General features: G+C 58.1%; 2 protein-coding genes across 2 annotated transcripts in view; both read left to right on the forward strand.

The window, feature by feature from the left end:
* The first annotated feature begins 273 nt into the window (after window positions 1–273).
* Window positions 274–2,771, forward strand: NPW (neuropeptide W). Its single transcript, XM_039560715.1, is given in 3 exon segments — window positions 274–796; window positions 799–1,227; window positions 2,366–2,771. Coding segments are annotated over 3 exon segments (747 nt in total). The 5' UTR covers window positions 274–514; the 3' UTR covers window positions 2,402–2,771.
* A 7,340-nt stretch (window positions 2,772–10,111) lies between these two features.
* Window positions 10,112–15,843, forward strand: part of SLC9A3R2 (SLC9A3 regulator 2) — a 33,067-nt gene continuing 27,335 nt past the window's right edge. The window contains exons 1-2 of the mRNA XM_039560367.1: window positions 10,112–10,392; window positions 14,487–14,744. Of these exons, the coding sequence (XP_039416301.1) occupies window positions 10,183–10,392; window positions 14,487–14,744 (468 nt within the window). The 5' untranslated portion in view covers window positions 10,112–10,182. The remainder of the gene's footprint in view (window positions 10,393–14,486; window positions 14,745–15,843) is intronic.

Here is a 15,843-nt window from a genome sequence, read left to right on the forward strand (position 1 = left end):
TCTGCCCATGGCAGGGGATGGGACTGGATGGGCTTTAAGGTCCTTTCCAACCCAAACCATTCCAGGATTCTAAGATGCTGAGATTAAAATTAATTAAGTTATTGTGTGGCCTGAAAAAAACCCCAGAAATTATTTAGTCCTAGTTCAGCGTATAAAGCCAAGAACTTCCCTAATAAACAGGAGGAACTGGAATTGCTCTCTGATGAGCATAAACTTGACCTGCTTGGTTTCATTAAGGAATCTGGGGCGGGGGGAAGTCACCTGACTGGACTGGCAAAATTGATGTGGTATCATATTTAAGAAGTGTGTGGCAGAAGAGGAGGGGAAGCAGCCTGGCAAATCCACTGCAAATGGTCTTGAGCACTTCACCAGAGGGAACACGGAGGATGCTCAAGAATGCTTGGGATGCTCCAGGCTGCGAGGGAATGCTCAGGATGCTTGAGGCCATGGGGACGATGCTGAAGGCTTCAAGGAGGATGCCCACGGACGGTCGGGTTGCTCTGTGTTCCGGGGGATGCTCAAGGATGCTCAGAGGATGCCTGGGGCCATGGGGAGGATGCTAAAGGCAACAAGGGGGATGCTCACGGATGCGCGGGATGCCGCGGGTTGCAGGGAAAAGCTCAGAGATGCTCAGAGGATGGTGGGGGCCATGGGGAGGATGCCAGCATCCCAGGGGGGGGCTGCCGGGGGAGGGCGGCCGGGGGCTGCAGGGCGGAGCCGCGGGGCCCCTCCCGACGGCGCTATAAACCGGCGGGGCGCGGGCTCGGGGCAGCCGTCACTGGGGCGCCCGGGGCCGGGCACAGCCCTGCCCGCACCCTGCCCTGCGCCATGGCGAGGGGACAGCTGTCGGGGGGCGCCTGGGGGGCCCTGGTGCTGCTGGGGCTGATGCTGCCGGCCGCTCCGGCGGGCGCCTGGTACAAGCACGTCGCCAGCCCCCGGTACCACACGGTGGGACGCGCCTCGGGGCTGCTGATGGGGGTCCGCCGCTCCCCCTACCTCTGGCGGCGGGAGCTGCCGGCCGAGCCCCCCCGGCACCCCGGGACCCCCGCCGGGGACAGCCCTCCGCCCCCGGGCCGCCCCGCCGGGGAGAGCCCCCCAGCCGCCGGCCCGGCCCCGCCGCCGCCCGGCCCCGGCCGCCTCCTGCAGCGCCTGCTCCGGCGGCGCTGGGGCTGGGGCGGCCCCCGCCCGGCCCCCGCCCGACCCCCGCCCGGCCCCCGCCAGCCTCAGGTAACGCGCGGCCCGACGGGACGGGAGCGGGAGCGGGGGCCCGGGGGGATCCGGGGGGCACGGTCGGTCCGCCGATGCTCCGGGATGCTCGAGGGGTGCGATCCATGCACGGGATGTGGAGTCCTGAGGTCACTCTACGGCGCCCGGGGTGCTGGGGGGTCACCAGGTCATGGGGAATGTGGAGCCTTGCAGGGGTTTCATCAGGAAATTGGGGTGCACGGAACCTTGGAGGGGCATCACCAAGTAAGTGCGTGTTTGGAGGGGCTGCATTTTGCCTTTAGGGCAGAAAAAGATCTGGATGAAGTGTCCAAGGTCAGGTTGGACGGGGCTTGGAGCAACCTGGTGTAGTGGAAGTTGTCCCTGCTCATGGCAGGGGGTGGAACTGGAGGGTCTTTAAGGTCCCTTCCAACCCAAACCACTCCAGGATTGTAGGATTTCTGTGTCCCTCGTTTGGTGCATCACAAACCTGCACCCTGTGGGACCAAGCTCCCTGTGCCAGAGTGGTGTCCATGGGGTATCCATGGGGCTCGCAGCCCAGTGATGCTGGGATGCTCCCAGCATGGCCCCCCCTCAGGACCCTTCTCCTGCCCCTCGGTGCTCAGCCAGGCTGTGTAGGACTGGCTCCAGGCTTTACATTTCTTTCCTCTTATGTAAAGCTGGAGCCAACATCCAGCTGAAATCCACTAAGGCTTTTAGCTGTTGGATCAGCCCCTGAAACATGCAGTTATATTCCTCCCCCACTTCATTTTTTTGGAGGAAATCTGGGATTAGAATCATTTTGGGAAAGCCCAGACAGGTCAGCCCAGCCCTGGATACGTCTGTGCTATCCCGGGTACCGCAGGCTCTGACCTGGGTACACTCGTGCATCTCCCTGGTGTCCCAGCCAAATTCCCACTGGGAGCCCTGTGGGCAGCTCCAAACATGCTACTTGGGTCTGTGTGGGGTTTATCTGCATGCACAGTGCCAGGAAGGGAATCTGCAGGTCAGATCTGAGCCTGTGGAGGAGAAGATTTAATGAAAATTGTGAACGGAGCCGTGGTTTAAACACTGCACTGAGGTGAAATGAGGTCCCACATGGGGAGGGAGGTGGTGCTGGAGCTGGATGCTCCAAAATAATCCATCCCCGCTTCTCTTCCAGCTCTTCCCGCTTGAAGACCTGGCTCTGACCCGCTGACGGACGTGGTGGAGATGCTTCCTGTGCCAGAAGAGCACTGACTGCCCCGGGTGGGAACTGCTCACCTGGCTGGCAGGGAAGGGTCTCCTCGGCAGATCTCCGGGTACTCTGACCTCTCTGAAACCACACAGACAATGGCATCCCAAAAAATCTGATTTCTCGTGGCCGCTGCCCAGCCGCAGTGGTAAATTCATCTTGTTTCCAGGTCAGCCTTGCGCTATGAACTCGGGGAGAAAGAAACAGGGGAGATATTTATTTTTGTTTATTTTTTTTACATTTCTGTACTGGCTTGTTTGCAATCTGATCTAAACATGTACTGTTCGCTTCCTCGGAACCTGCCCTCATTAAAATGAGATGTGATCAAAGGAAACTTTGGCTTCCTGGTGCTGTTGTGGGGTCTTGGTGGGGTTTTTTTAAGAGCAAAACCTGGTCTGGCTCTGTACAGGGCAGACATGTCAGCAGTTGGGTCACTCCCAAATTTTTCTGACATGATTTAACTCTTTGACACAATTTTTTCTGCAGTTTTACAGTAAATCTTTTTTACTGCCTGTTGGGGAGTAACTGCCAGGCCAAGTGCCAATTCAGATGACAAAATTTCGGGATATTTCCTCAACTGGGCTGTACAAAAGCTTGGTGAGCCCTCACAGCTCTTCTTGTGTTTTTCCTGCTCAGGGTTTAATTTCTATATATTCCCACTGATGGAAATAAATGTCAATCCCCATTAAACAGGGAGAAGCCTCAGGGCTGGGCAGGAGCACATGGGAAAGGGGCATTGGAGCGGGTGGGGTCTGGGATTTAGAGAAAACTGAGGTTTGGGGGGCTGAGTCTGGCACTGCTGAGCTTTAACCCGCCAGCGGATTTTGCAGGAAATCTGACAAAAAGAAAGATTTCCACCCCTTTTAGATGAACCCCCTGCTCCTGCCAAGGTTTGTGCTGCCTCTGGCTGGGATCTAGAAGGAAAAAACCCCTCATGGGGCTTGTCAGGGGAGCAGGGCCAGGCCGAGCCGTTCCTGCCACATTCCCCTCTCCCCGGGGGCTGCTGTCACCCCTCACTGGCTCTCAGGGAGGATTTCAGGGGCTGTAACACATGAAGGATCATTCTCTCTCAGTTGTTTCCCTACCAGTTTCTCCTCCATGTCCCCTCTCCTTCCCCCCTCCCACAATTTTCCAATTCCTGCCCTTCGATGGCGTGGTGCTTAGATGGGCCTGATGAGACACAATTGCTGCACTTGAATCCATCCCTGTCAGGAGCCATCAGTCCCTGGAGTGGCCGTGAGGCCAATTGCCCTTCTCCAGGAAAAGAAGGGATAAAATGAGGTAGAACATGTAAAGCTCAGCTTTGAACAGGAGGATGCCCGGGGCGATGAAGGATGATGGGATAAGTGACCCTTGTCTGTCTGGAGCGAACACTTGAACGTGGTGGTTGCTGGAGTGAACCCAGCGAGACACTCAGTGAACCACAAACCCTTCACTCCTCACCTTGGAAAATCATCTTTCCTGTAGAGCAGGAGCTGATTCCCCACTGGGGCTATAAAATTATTTCCTCTGTGCTCCTGTTTCTCTGGAGACATCTGGGCCTTCCCCGGGGGTCAATGAGCCCAATAAATGGAAGGAAGCTTAAAAAGGCATTTAGTTACCCTCCCACCTCAGGGCAGGACCCAGCCATCCCTAATGGATGTTAATCTGATCCCTTCTGAAGGCTGATCCTGAGGGAGATGCCACATTCCCCATGGTCTTCCCCATCACATCCCCTCACTCTGAGGGGCTGGCATGCCTGGACCGTGGGGATCACACGACTTGGGCCACAGGGACTCCCTGTCCAGGCCCCCATGGAAGTTCCAAAATGAAATGCAGCCACAAGGATGCTCAGGGGGAATGCCAGCATCTGGGATTTGCAGCTGGGAGCAAAGTGGGGTGACAAAAGCATTAGAAAGGAGCATGGACAGGCCCAGGAGCTGCAGTAGCACACTGGCTCCTGGCCCCATTCAGGGTCCTGGTGCTTCCTGATCCCCCGGAGCAGCTTTGCAGGGAAAAGTGCAGCCAGGTACCTCTTTGGGATAAGTGGGGGGGTCAGAAACCCCCAGGCGACAGTGGGACAAATCATCCCTTCCATCCTACCGTGTCCCGGAGGCTGTGGCGGGGCGGACACGGGGTGCCAGCAGTGCAGTGGCAGCCGGGTGGCTTTCCCATGCCCTCTTGTGGTGACACCGATCGCCACGGAGGTGGGGATGAGCCCTGCCACCATGTCCCATCCCGGCGCTCTTGCAGGGCGGGGAATTGCCCCCGTGGGTGCCTCGCTGCCTGCGTGGCCCCTTCCTGGAAGGTCCTGGAAGGGATGGAAGCTCCGGCTCTCTCCTATCCCACTGCTCCGTGTATGGATTTGGGCAGCCCAGGGATGAGGCTGCTCGGGGTGCCCATGCAGCACATCTGGGGTCTGGACCTGGATGTGGCCCAGGCCCATCCCCAAGATGCTGCTTTGGCATCCTGCAGTTCCAGAAGGGGCTGGCCATGCCGCGAGGTTTCCCGGCCGGTGCCGCCGTCGCCCAGCCCGCGGTGCCAGCGGATGCGTTTTGTTCCAGGCCAAGAGGCCGGTGAATCCCAGGGACCGTGGCAGGCAGGAAGACGTCCCACCCCAACCCGAGGCAGCTCCCTTTCCTTCCCGGTTCCCTGGCCTCTCCCAGGGGAGCAGCAGCAGCCGGTGGGGGCTTTGGGAAGGGCAGAGGCTGGACAGGAACCGGCCGGCCCGAGGGAGCTGCTGTGAGCTCACACCGGGCTGGCCCGGGCACACACAATGGCCCCTGCGGGTACCAGGAGGAAGAAAACTCCCCAAGGAATTTCCTCCATCGTCGGCTCTGCTCAGAAGCTGTTCCTCAGGGATGCAGGCCAGGAGTGAGCACATCTCTGGCTGTGGATGGAAATCCCTTGCACAGAGCTGGCTATCCTGAAAGGTCCCTGCAATGGCCCCAAATGTCCCTGTGGGGAGCCCTGGGCTGCAGGACCTGGTGCTGAGCTGGGCTCTGCCAGAGACCCCATCCCTTCCATCCCCTCCTGTCCACACCTTCCCACTGACACCAGCCAGAGAACTGATGGAGGCTGGAGATATAAGGTGTAGGAGCTGCAGGGATCAGGAGGTGATGGAACCTCTGTTTCCAAGGTGTCCAGAGCACTGACAAAGTAACTGTGGCTTTGAGGCCCCGACATAGATGTCCCCAGCCAAGCTTCGGCAGTCCAGGGCTGCTCCTGGGCAGCCCAAGGGGAAATGCTGGATCAGGACCCTCCTGCAGGCCCCTCAGGTGTCCCCAGGCCCTGCCAGCCCAGAGGTGCCACTCCATGTTGGCTGTACACAGGGCTGTATTTGGGGAGCACCCGCTTTCCTTTGGGGCAGCTCAGTTGCCACGGGCACGTGCCACCAGGAACAGAACTGACCTGTGCCACCACGAATGGAGGTGACCTGTGCCACCAGGAACACATGGTACTTGTGGGGATGGATGCTTCCAGGACTAGTTGCCCCTGGAGATGGATGCTGCCGAGGATGAGTGCTCGCAGGGACAGAGGGCCCCAGGGCCAGTGCTGCTCTTACATCCATGTCCTTGCTGTGGAAGACACAGTGTGCCAGTGTGGCACCATCAGCAGCACCAGCTCAGGGAATGAGCTGTGCCAGCACCAGCCTCCTCAGGATAAAGTCCCTCTGGAGTTGCATTATCCATGGGGTTTACCTCTAGACACCAGACACATCCCAGCTCTTCCAGGGAAAGGTGTTGTTCTGCCTGGCAGAGGCAGTGGGTGTCTGTCCCACGGGGACGCTGTGGGTGCGGAGCAGGGTGGCTTGTGCTGGGGTGTGGGAGCAGTATCTCTGGAATTCCCACGTGGAATGCTCAGGTGTGGCCAGCCTGGCTGGGAGCGTGGCCAGCTCCACGCCTGCACAGCACCCGGCACTACCGGCCCCTCCGGCTCAGCTCCCACAGCTCTGCCACCTCCTGCAGACAATAAAGGATCTGCCAGGTTGTGCAAGACGGATCTCCCGGCTCTCAGCAGTGTAGCTGAACTTTCTGGACTTTCACAACCCACAAAACCTGTAATTAATCCTCCTAATGATCAGTTCTCCTTCTATCCCCATCAATCTAACCTGGGAAATGTTTACAGCTCAAGAGTGCCACACACAGAGGCCCAGGGAAAATGAGATGGTGTTTTTTATGAGCTCTCCTCTCACTCCTGGTTCCTCCGGCAGCACAAATAAATCATCCCCTTCAAAATCATCCCCTGGGAGTAGCCAGGCCCAGCAGCCCCACGCTGAGTGATGGTGAAACAAGGGAGGAATGAGCAAGGAGCATGCGAGCCAGTGGGAAATCCCAAGACTTCATTAATTCCCATTTAGAGCTAATCACTGCAGTGGCAAGGGCTCTGCAGCTCCCAGCAGGGATCATCCAACATGAGGAGCATCCCTGAGGTCGGGCAGAGCTCCCTCCACACTCAGCAGTAGGTGCTGGAGGTGGCCAAACTCCCCTGGGAAGTGGAGCCCGGTGAGCTCCAGCTCCAGGGTGGAAAGCTGGGTGTGGAGTGGGATGTGGATAAACACCAGCACTGACGGGGAGGAGGAGGCTGAGTGGGAGGAAGAGCAGCTCCCTGCCAGCTGCTCCCACGGCTGGGAAGGAACTGAGGTCTCAGGAAAACTGGGAGCGGTGCCTGGCAGTGCCCAGCCCATTCCTCACCCAGAAAAGCTCCCAGCCCCCAGCTTAAGGGAGCGACCCACATCCTGGGAGAGGGATGGGCTGAGGGGGGACACAGAGAAGCCACCAGATCTGCCCAAAGCCACTCACGGAGCCATGAGTGAGGCACAGGGCTCTTGGCATCTTAGCAATGTGTGTGCTCTGGCAGAAGAGACCCAAAGGCATGTGGAAAACCTCCCATCCCTCTGGAAGCTCCGGCACGGCCCAGTGACTCCATCATCAACCATCTTCCTCCTCAAAGAGCTCCTCACCCTTCCACTGCCTCAGGAACAAGCCAGACTGAGCAGACTCAGGGAATCAGCTGAGGATTTCACAATTTCTGAATGAAGATGGATTATTTGTGGGCTCCCAAAATCCCCACTTGGACCTGCCAGGGAGCCTGAAGCGTGACTCTAATTTCCATAACTGGGAAAGTCTTCCCAGCACCTGCATTTTGGATTAGTGTTGCAACAGGACCAGGCCTAAAGCAAACAGGGCAGGACACAGGTGGAATTCTCTGTCGCTGCTCAACCAAGTGCAAGGAGGGAACTGGAAGCAGATGTTGACCAAAAAGAGCTCAATCCCTTCCAAGTCAGTGAGCTCCCAGGTCCCCGGACTGCCTCTGCTTCCAGTCTGGACTTAAATATCTGCCCAAATCAAAATGCACCGAAATTTAAATGGAAAAATTCTGCCTGAGCAGGATCTGCAGGATTTACCCAAGGCTCTGTCATTCCAGGGTGCAGGAACCACTCTGTGCACTCTCTTTTTTTTTTTCAGTGAGACTTGGGAGGATGGGAAAAGGCAGGATGGGAAGAACCAAAGGAATTTTTGTACCTTGTGAGGATGCACCTTTGCACGATGTATTTTGATGCTCCTTCCAGCTCCTTCTCCATCAGCTGCAGTGAAAAAATGCAGCATTTCCCTGTGATCCACGGCCATGCCAAAGGATGCACCAAGCTGTGTGTCCCAGGACAGGCAGCACAGCCCGGAGCTTTGTGCCAGAGGCACAACCACAGCCCCTAAAGTAGAAGGATCACAAAATAAATGTTCCATTTTAGGCTCACAAGGTGCTTAGGCAAGCACTCCAGTGCTGAGTCAGGGCTCTACCAAGTCCCCTATGTTCTCTACAATAAATAGATAGGGTTTTGGGGGAAAAAATGCCTTTTGGAGACACTGAGGTCGAAAAAATCAATAAATCCAGGGCACACTTGAGAAAATGCTTGTGCTTAAAAGAGAGCATTTAAAAAAAAAAATTCAAACAAGTGTTTCCCTCTTTTTTGAAATATTTTCTTTCTTTCTTTTTTTTTTTTTTTAATTTGCCTGCTCCCAATGCTTTTAAAAAAACATTCAAAAGGGTTAAAATATTCACTCCGACCACCCGAAAGATTTTCTCCCTCTGTGTTTTTATTGCGCTGAATCAAAAGAAAAACTTTTTGGTTCAAATAAACTTGAAACAATTCCTTCTCCTCCCCCCTTCCCTCCAGTTTTTTGGTTTAGCCAGTGAGTGGAAAAATCAATTATTCGCACTCCTCTAGCCCGATAAAAAGCTTCAGGACTCCACAAAGAGGCTCAAGGGAGCACTTGTGTTGTACATCAAATAAAACGGCCTCCGAGTTTCTCAGCTCTCCTCTTGTGTCACCCAGGATTTTGTGCTGACGTTGGCGCTGCTGGAGTGACACAGGGAGTGGAGGAGCCTTGGTGGGACCAAAGCATCGTCACTGGAGGAACTAAAACATCCTCCCTTGGTGGGACATCACATCCTCCTGGTGGGGCATCACATCCTCCCGGTGGGACCAAAGCATCCTCCTTTGGTGGGACATCACATCCTCCCTGGTGGGACCTCGTGGCTGCCAAGTGTGTCTGGAGCCAGGGGCTGAGCCTATTCCCATCCCACGGTGACAAACACCCCAAGGGACAGCACCCAGTGCTCCCCACCCAGCCCCTTGTCTGCAGCTCCCAAAGAACATTCCACTGCCTGCAGGGAATGAGGTGGGAAGAACTGACAGAGATAAATAATGCCGTGATTTTTCAGGATACGGTCTCCAAGCATCTTTTTGGTTCAAGGGTTTTTAAGGGTGACTTTATGTATAACTGCAGTGGAAATAGGTTTTTTAAAGCAAACTACACATTAAAGGTAAATCAATATTAATTTCTGGAGCCTTTTATTTCCAGCCTCCAACTGGCTGCTGTGTTTGCTTCAGCACTGTAAAATCTGGTAGGAAAGCTGTTGAGGAAGGAGAAACTGCAGAGAAAGGCCTGAGAACCTGTGTCAAAGAAATGTGACACTCAGTGCCATCACTGTGACAGCTGGTCTGGGTCACACCCACCTTAAAAAAGATTTCAAGGAAATGAAGACGAGGAATGCAAAAGGGTGAAGACAGGGATCTCTGTGTTTCATTAAACAAACTCAGTCCAGGTGAAACCCGGATGGCCTCTCCAAAGGTCAGCTGGGATGGAGTGGGAGCCTTTCCCCACCAGGATTCATCGAATCCTCGAATGGTTTGGGTTGGAAGGACCTTAAAGTCCATCCAGTCCCACCCCCTGCCATGGGCAGGAACACCTTCCACTATCCCAGGCTGCTCCAAGCCCCGTCCAACCTGGCCTTGGACACTCCCAGGGATCCAGGGGCAGCCACAGCTTCTCCGGGCACCCTGCGCCACAGGGTTCCAACCAGATGGCTGCTGCTGGGAGGGTTTTGGCCCCGGGGCTCCATCGGCTGCTGCTGCCGGTGCCGGTGCCGGTGCCGGTGCCGGTTCCGATGCCGGTCTCGCCCCGCCCGCCCCGTCTCTCGCTGCGGCTCCGCCCCGTCCCCTCCCGTCCCGCCGCCGTCCCCGCCCGCCGCGCTCCCGGTGCCGCGGGGCAGCCGCAGCATGGCCGAGCTGCGCATCGCCCCGGCCCCTCGCCCTGCTCCTGCCCCGCTCCCACCGCCGGCCGCAGCCCCAGCCCCAGCCCCGGCCTCGGCCTCGGCGCCGGCCCCGGTCCCGACCCGCCCCTCGGCGCCCGCCCCGGGCCGCCCATAAAAGCGGCCCCGCGCCCGCCCCAACCTCCGCCGCTGCCGCCGCTCCGCCGCCGGCCATGGCCAAGGACCAGCTGAAGCCGCGGCTGTGCCGAATGCTCAAGGGGGAGAGCGGCTACGGCTTCCACCTGCACGGCGAGAAGGGCAAGAGCGGCCAGTTCATCCGCAAAGTGGAGCCCGGCTCGCCCGCCGAGGCGGCGGGGCTGCGCGCCGGGGACCGCGTCGTCGAGGTGAACGGGCTCAACGTGGAGCAGGAGACGCATCACCAGGTGCGGGCACGGACCGGGGAACAGCGGGGACGGGCATCGCGGCACCCCGGGCTGGGCACCCCGGCGGCGGGGCTGTACCCGGCTCCAGCTCCCTGCGGCGGGCGAAAGGGGGGGGGGTTTCACCCAAAATATCTTTGCTAGAGCATCCCCGGCCTGGGCAGTGCTGGTGGGTGCAGCGGCGGGGTGGATGCCCCCCCAGATGCCAGGCTGGGGCTGCAGGGGGGCTTTGCGTGCCCCGGCACCCGCAGCTGTGTGCGGGCGGGTGCGGGGTCGCGCTGCTGGGCACAGGATGTTGTAATCGTGTCAAGGTGGGAAAGCCGAAGGTGTGTGGGGTTGGGCAGGGCTCTGCCGCGTTATGTAATCTGTGGTGGAAAGGAATGGGGAGACCCGGGCTTTATTTCCGGCTCTGCTGTGGGTTTTCTTGGCTGCTTTGGGCGAGCTGCGCCTGCTTGTGCAGCCCAGAGTGTAGGAAGATGCCTTAAAATCTCCAGATAAAGCTGTGCAGATGTTCAGCAGTTGGGCTGGCCAGAGAGCGATAGGAGGGGAGTCGTGGCTCTTCCTGACCACGCGGTGACCGGGGAGGTCCAAGGGAGCTGTTTCTCAGCTCTCCGACAGAAGCTGTTTCAGGCTGTGGCATTTTCTGCTTGTAAAACTGGAACTTGCATTTGTCAAACAATTTAGTCTAAAAAACCCAAGAAATGCAGAAAAAAACAAGCAATGAGGAAAAAAAAGAAGCGGTGAGGTTCAAGCTGCTCCAGTCCTGCTGGACACTTGGAGCCTGGCAGGGGCACAATTTGCCTCGTGGCTCGTGGGGCTCTGCAGGATTTAGTGTTTTAGTAACTTAAAACATCTGGTCAGCCCTACTGCCAGCTCTGCATGGGGGCAGAGCTGGGATGTGCCTCAACCCCGCAGAGTTTTGGGGGGGCTGTGGGTTCCCAGACCTCACCCCCAGGTGTGGATGTTGCTGTGCTGAAGGTGAGGCTGAGCTGTCCAGGTGGCTCCAATAAAGCCCCGTGAACTCCTCTCCATGAGCCTGGTGGGGTTTCGTGGGTAATCGAGCTTGTTTTGATGATCTGAGCCAGCTGTGTGAAAGTTGATGTTTGTCCTGAATGTGATTTCAAACCCCTTGAAGGAGGATCCCCATCTTTGATCTGGCTGGGCAGGAAGGAGAGCTGTGTTCCTGTGGTGCCTTGGAAGGCACCAGAGCTCCCTGCTGGCGCTGGGCTGCTGGGGACGGGCGATAGCGGAGCCAGCTGTGTCTTTGAAACGTGCTGGGGCGTCCCAGTAGGTCAAGTGAAATGGGAGGGGGAAATTTCTCTTTTTTCCATTTTTTTGCTGCTGGCGGTAGGATGGAGCCCTGGCACTCGCTCCCTGCTGCAGAGCAGTGATTGGAACAGGGTGTCCCATCCAGGGTGTCAAGGCACTCGGTGCCTTGCTGCAGCTGCCATGGCACTGGGATCTACAAGTGTGCAAGTGGTGGGAGCAGGAGCAGCCCTGCTGCTCTGGGATCACCCTTTTTCCTGCCTCGATACCACAAGAACCTCTTCTTTCCCCCAAAAACTACCTGGCACTGATGGGCCGTGGGAAGGGCAATGCCCTGGCAGGTCACACGATGGCTTTGAGCTGCCACCTCACCGTGGCCCTTCCTCGTGCTGCTCCTTCCCCAACCTTGACTAAGTAGCACTTCTCCATGTGCATAGGGCCGGAGCCCGCAGGACACAAGGCCTTGCTGTTTGGGTGTAACTGTGTTTCCAGCTGAAGCTGGCAGCATTTTTGTCTTTGTTCTCTGTTTTTTTCCTGGCCTTGCCCAAGGAGCGAAGGCAGAGCTTGTTCTCTGGACGTTTCATGTCTCGGATGCAAAGTTGTATCCTGGGTCCTGGGTTCCTCCAAACGGGGCAGAGCCACAGCTCCTGCCCTCCCGCTGTGCCCCGAGCAGGGAAAGCCTCCTGGTCCCTGCAGAGCCTGGCAGCATGGAGCAGGGCATGGGCACCTCTGCAGGAGCTGCTCCTGGTGGCACCGTGAGTCCCTTGCTGGGTGGCTGTTGTTTGGCAAGGGTGGAAGGGCCCTGGCCGGCTCTGCCAGGCTGGCGCTGCTGTCGCCAGGGGTGAAAGTCTGCTTGGGTGGAGCTGCGGAAATCATGGGGCTGGGTCGGGTGCTGAGAAGATCCCAGATGTGCTGGGGAGGCTGCATTGTCTCCAGAAGCCAGAAGGACTCGAGGCCGGGAGCATGGCTCGGAAACGGGTACGGTGCTGGGCAGGACCTCACCGGGGGCTGCTGCTTTGCCTCCCATCTCTCTGCTCTGTCCCCAGCAAGACCTGCTGCCTTGGGGGGCTCCTCACATCCCCTTCTGCTCATCCCCCTCGTGGGGAGGGGGTAGGGGGCTGCTCTGTGCTGCTCTCCATCCCTGCCTGGCTCAGCCCCTGGCGCTTGTGGGACCTTTGCTCCATCGCTGCTCTCGCTGTGGCTGTTGAGGGGTTTGTCAATGGGATGAGCCCAGCACTGCTCCACACCAGGTTCAGACCCTTCTGTAGACCCTCTGAGTTTCTCTGCAGTCTGTGGGACCCCTGTGATTCCCTGTGCTGCCTGGAGCACCCAAGCTGTGGGGTCTGGGGGATGTCACTGCAGGGCCAGCACATTCCCCATCTGCATCTTCGTTGCTGCGGGTTGGCTGCTGCTGCCAAGTCCCCTCTGGGAGAAGTGTCCCTGCACAGGCACTGCTGGTGTCAGCAGCACCGTCTGATGTCAGATCTAAATGGATCTGGATGGGAGCAGATGGATTTTCTGGGCCTGACGGGTCAGCACCCTCCAGGCTGGTTATGGGTGGGAGCCCCGGCATCGCTGCCGTGCAGGCGGAGGCTGCAGTGGATGAGTTAGTTCAGGACGAGCAGCCTTGTCTGCAGCCTGTAAATTTCTTGCGGGCTGGTTTTTTTTTCCTTGTTTGCAGATACTGGCTCTGTTGACCTTGAGTGGAGCTTGCAGGGAGTAAATAAACGCTGGTTAATTGCGCATTAGGCTCGTTTGTCGCTCTAACCTTGGCGTGTCTGGTCACTGTGACCTAGATCAGAGCAGGAGCCCTGCAAGGAGCCCAAGGCTGCTTTTGAGGGGTTCCCAGCATGTCTGGGTTGTTCAGGGCCACCCCATGGCTGGGAATGGCAGCTGAGCAGCGCAGCCAGCGATGCCACCCCTCCTCCTCCTTGGGATGAAGGCCTGTGCAGGGAGGAGGTGCCCTTCGTGGCTGCCAGCAGTGAGTCTGGAGGTGGTTTCCCTGTGGATGTTCTGGATTTTCCCTGTTTCCATCATAGCCCACCCTGGTGGGATTTACCCCCTGCCTGGCTGTGGGATCAGCTCCTCCTGGCTCTCCCCACTGTGAGTGTCTGTTGGAGCCTCTGCCAGTCACTGATCCCTGCGAAGGAGCTGGGCAGCAGCAGGATAATGTCCCCATTCAGCGCTGCCTGGAGCTGGATCCCGGCAGGGATGGGCTCATCTCCTGCTCCCAGCACTGGCTTCCCTTATCTCTGCTGGTCCCCAGCACGGACTGGGGATGGATGCATGGATTGGGCCATTTCCTTCCTAAATCCACCCAGACTAGGGGTAGCCTGTACATCAGTGTGGCTGGGGACAGTCCAGCCCCCAGCTGCCCACATGGGTGCTTGGAGCCTTCCTGTGCACCCTGGCTGCTGCCCTGGGTATGGGAGTAGAAAGACACCCTGGATCAAGGAAATGAGGGTGTTGCTTGGTGGGGCAGACTGTGCTGTCCCCCCAAGGGACAGTGCCAGGCAGAGGTTTGCTGATGCTTGGGGAGCAGTGACAGCATCTGGAAGCTCCTGACTGAGCAGGAGGTGGTCCCAGGTGGCCTGGGCAGAGCTGCTGTGTGGCTGCAAGGCCTGGGCTGGAAGAGCCAGCACCATCATTGCCAGGGATCTCCCAAAGCTGTGCTCTGCCCTTCTCCCCATCACTGATGGCTGGAAGCCATCACAAACCCTCACCCAGACCGAAGCTGCAGCACTGTGGGGGAGCTCATGGCCCTTGGGTGCAGCTCCTGCCATCCCCGAGTGTCCCCTGGGCTTATGCTGAGCTGTCCCTGTCGTTCCCAGGTCGTGCAGCGCATCAAGGCCGTGGAGACGGAGACGCGCTTGCTGGTGGTGGACAAAGAGACGGACGAGTACCTGTGCAGCCTGCGGCTCACCTGCACGGAGGACATGGTGCACAATGGGATCCTGCTCAGCTCTGCCGTGCCACCTGCCAAGGCCCTGGCCAGCGACAATGGGGAGGTGTGGAAGCCTCAGCTGGATCTCAGCGGGGGCAGCCTCCAGAGGAATTCCCACAGCTTCTCCTCACATGGCAGTAGGAAGGTGAGGGCAGAGCGGGGCTGTGGGGAGTGGGTGTGACCCCCTGGGATCTCCTCCCTCTTTGAGCACGGCTTGTCCCATCAGAGAAAAACCTTCTGTGTGTTACTGCCAGCTTGGGGACCCCATGTGTCCCAAGCTGCCCTTTGGAATCTCTGGCTCCAAGCAGCATTGGCTGTTGGGGGCTGTGCATTCCCTCCCCTCTGGTGCCCCCTGAGGGTCTCCTGAGCTGCTGGGGGGACCTGTGGGGGGTTGTCAGCCCTGCAGACGAGTGACCCTGCAGTGCCTCAGCCGAGGTCAGTGTCCCAGCCTCCCCCAGGACAGGCTGCCCAGAGCAAGGCTGTGGCCAAGCTGGAGCTCATGAATGAGCTTCTCTCCCTCCATTATTTGCAGGAGGGAGGGAACATCTGGGGCAAAATAGGAAGGAAATTGGCTCTTTTTAAGCAGCCTGGGTCTGGCCTGTGATTCGGCACTAAGTGCCTTTTATTAGTAAACTCCTTTCCAAAAGGGAAGGAATTCGGGGTGGAAAACGTCCAGTTTCCATGGCTGCAGGGGCTGGCGGAGACGGCGCAGGCTTGTGCTGGGCTGATAGCGGGGCTGGCTCCCAGGCTGCCCCTGCTCCAGGTGGGAACGTAGCCGGAGCTGTATGGGTGCTGTGTGGCCGAGCTGGACACTCCAGCCCTGCTCCACAGCCATCTGTCCCTTCCCGTCCGTGTTCCCTCTCTCCTGTGCTGCTAGCCACAAGCACTGGTGCTCAACAGCCTCTTCAGCCTGGAGCTGCCGTGGGCATCCCCCTCCTCCTCCTGCCTGGGGGCCCTGCAGGGGCTGCAGTGCCAGGTCGGTGTCTGTCCCCTTGGAGCAGTTGTGGTGGCTGAGTGCTGGCCCAGAAGTGGCTGCTGAGCTGCCAGGAAGACATCCATGGGAAAGTCAGGAAAATGCTGGGTCCTCAGGAACCTCTTGTGGGGAAATCCCCCTGTGCAGATACGGGGTGATGCTGGTATGAGGCAGGAGGAGCCCAGCAGTAGAGGGGGTCTCACCTCAGGTCCTTCCCTCTGGAGCTGTTTGGAATCTTGCAGAGGAGGATCCTCCTTCCCTGGGGCTGCCA

The sequence above is a fragment of the Corvus cornix genome, chromosome 14 (genome assembly GCF_000738735.6).
Source record: "Corvus cornix cornix isolate S_Up_H32 chromosome 14, ASM73873v5, whole genome shotgun sequence".
In the NCBI taxonomy this organism is placed as follows: domain Eukaryota; kingdom Metazoa; phylum Chordata; class Aves; order Passeriformes; family Corvidae; genus Corvus; species Corvus cornix.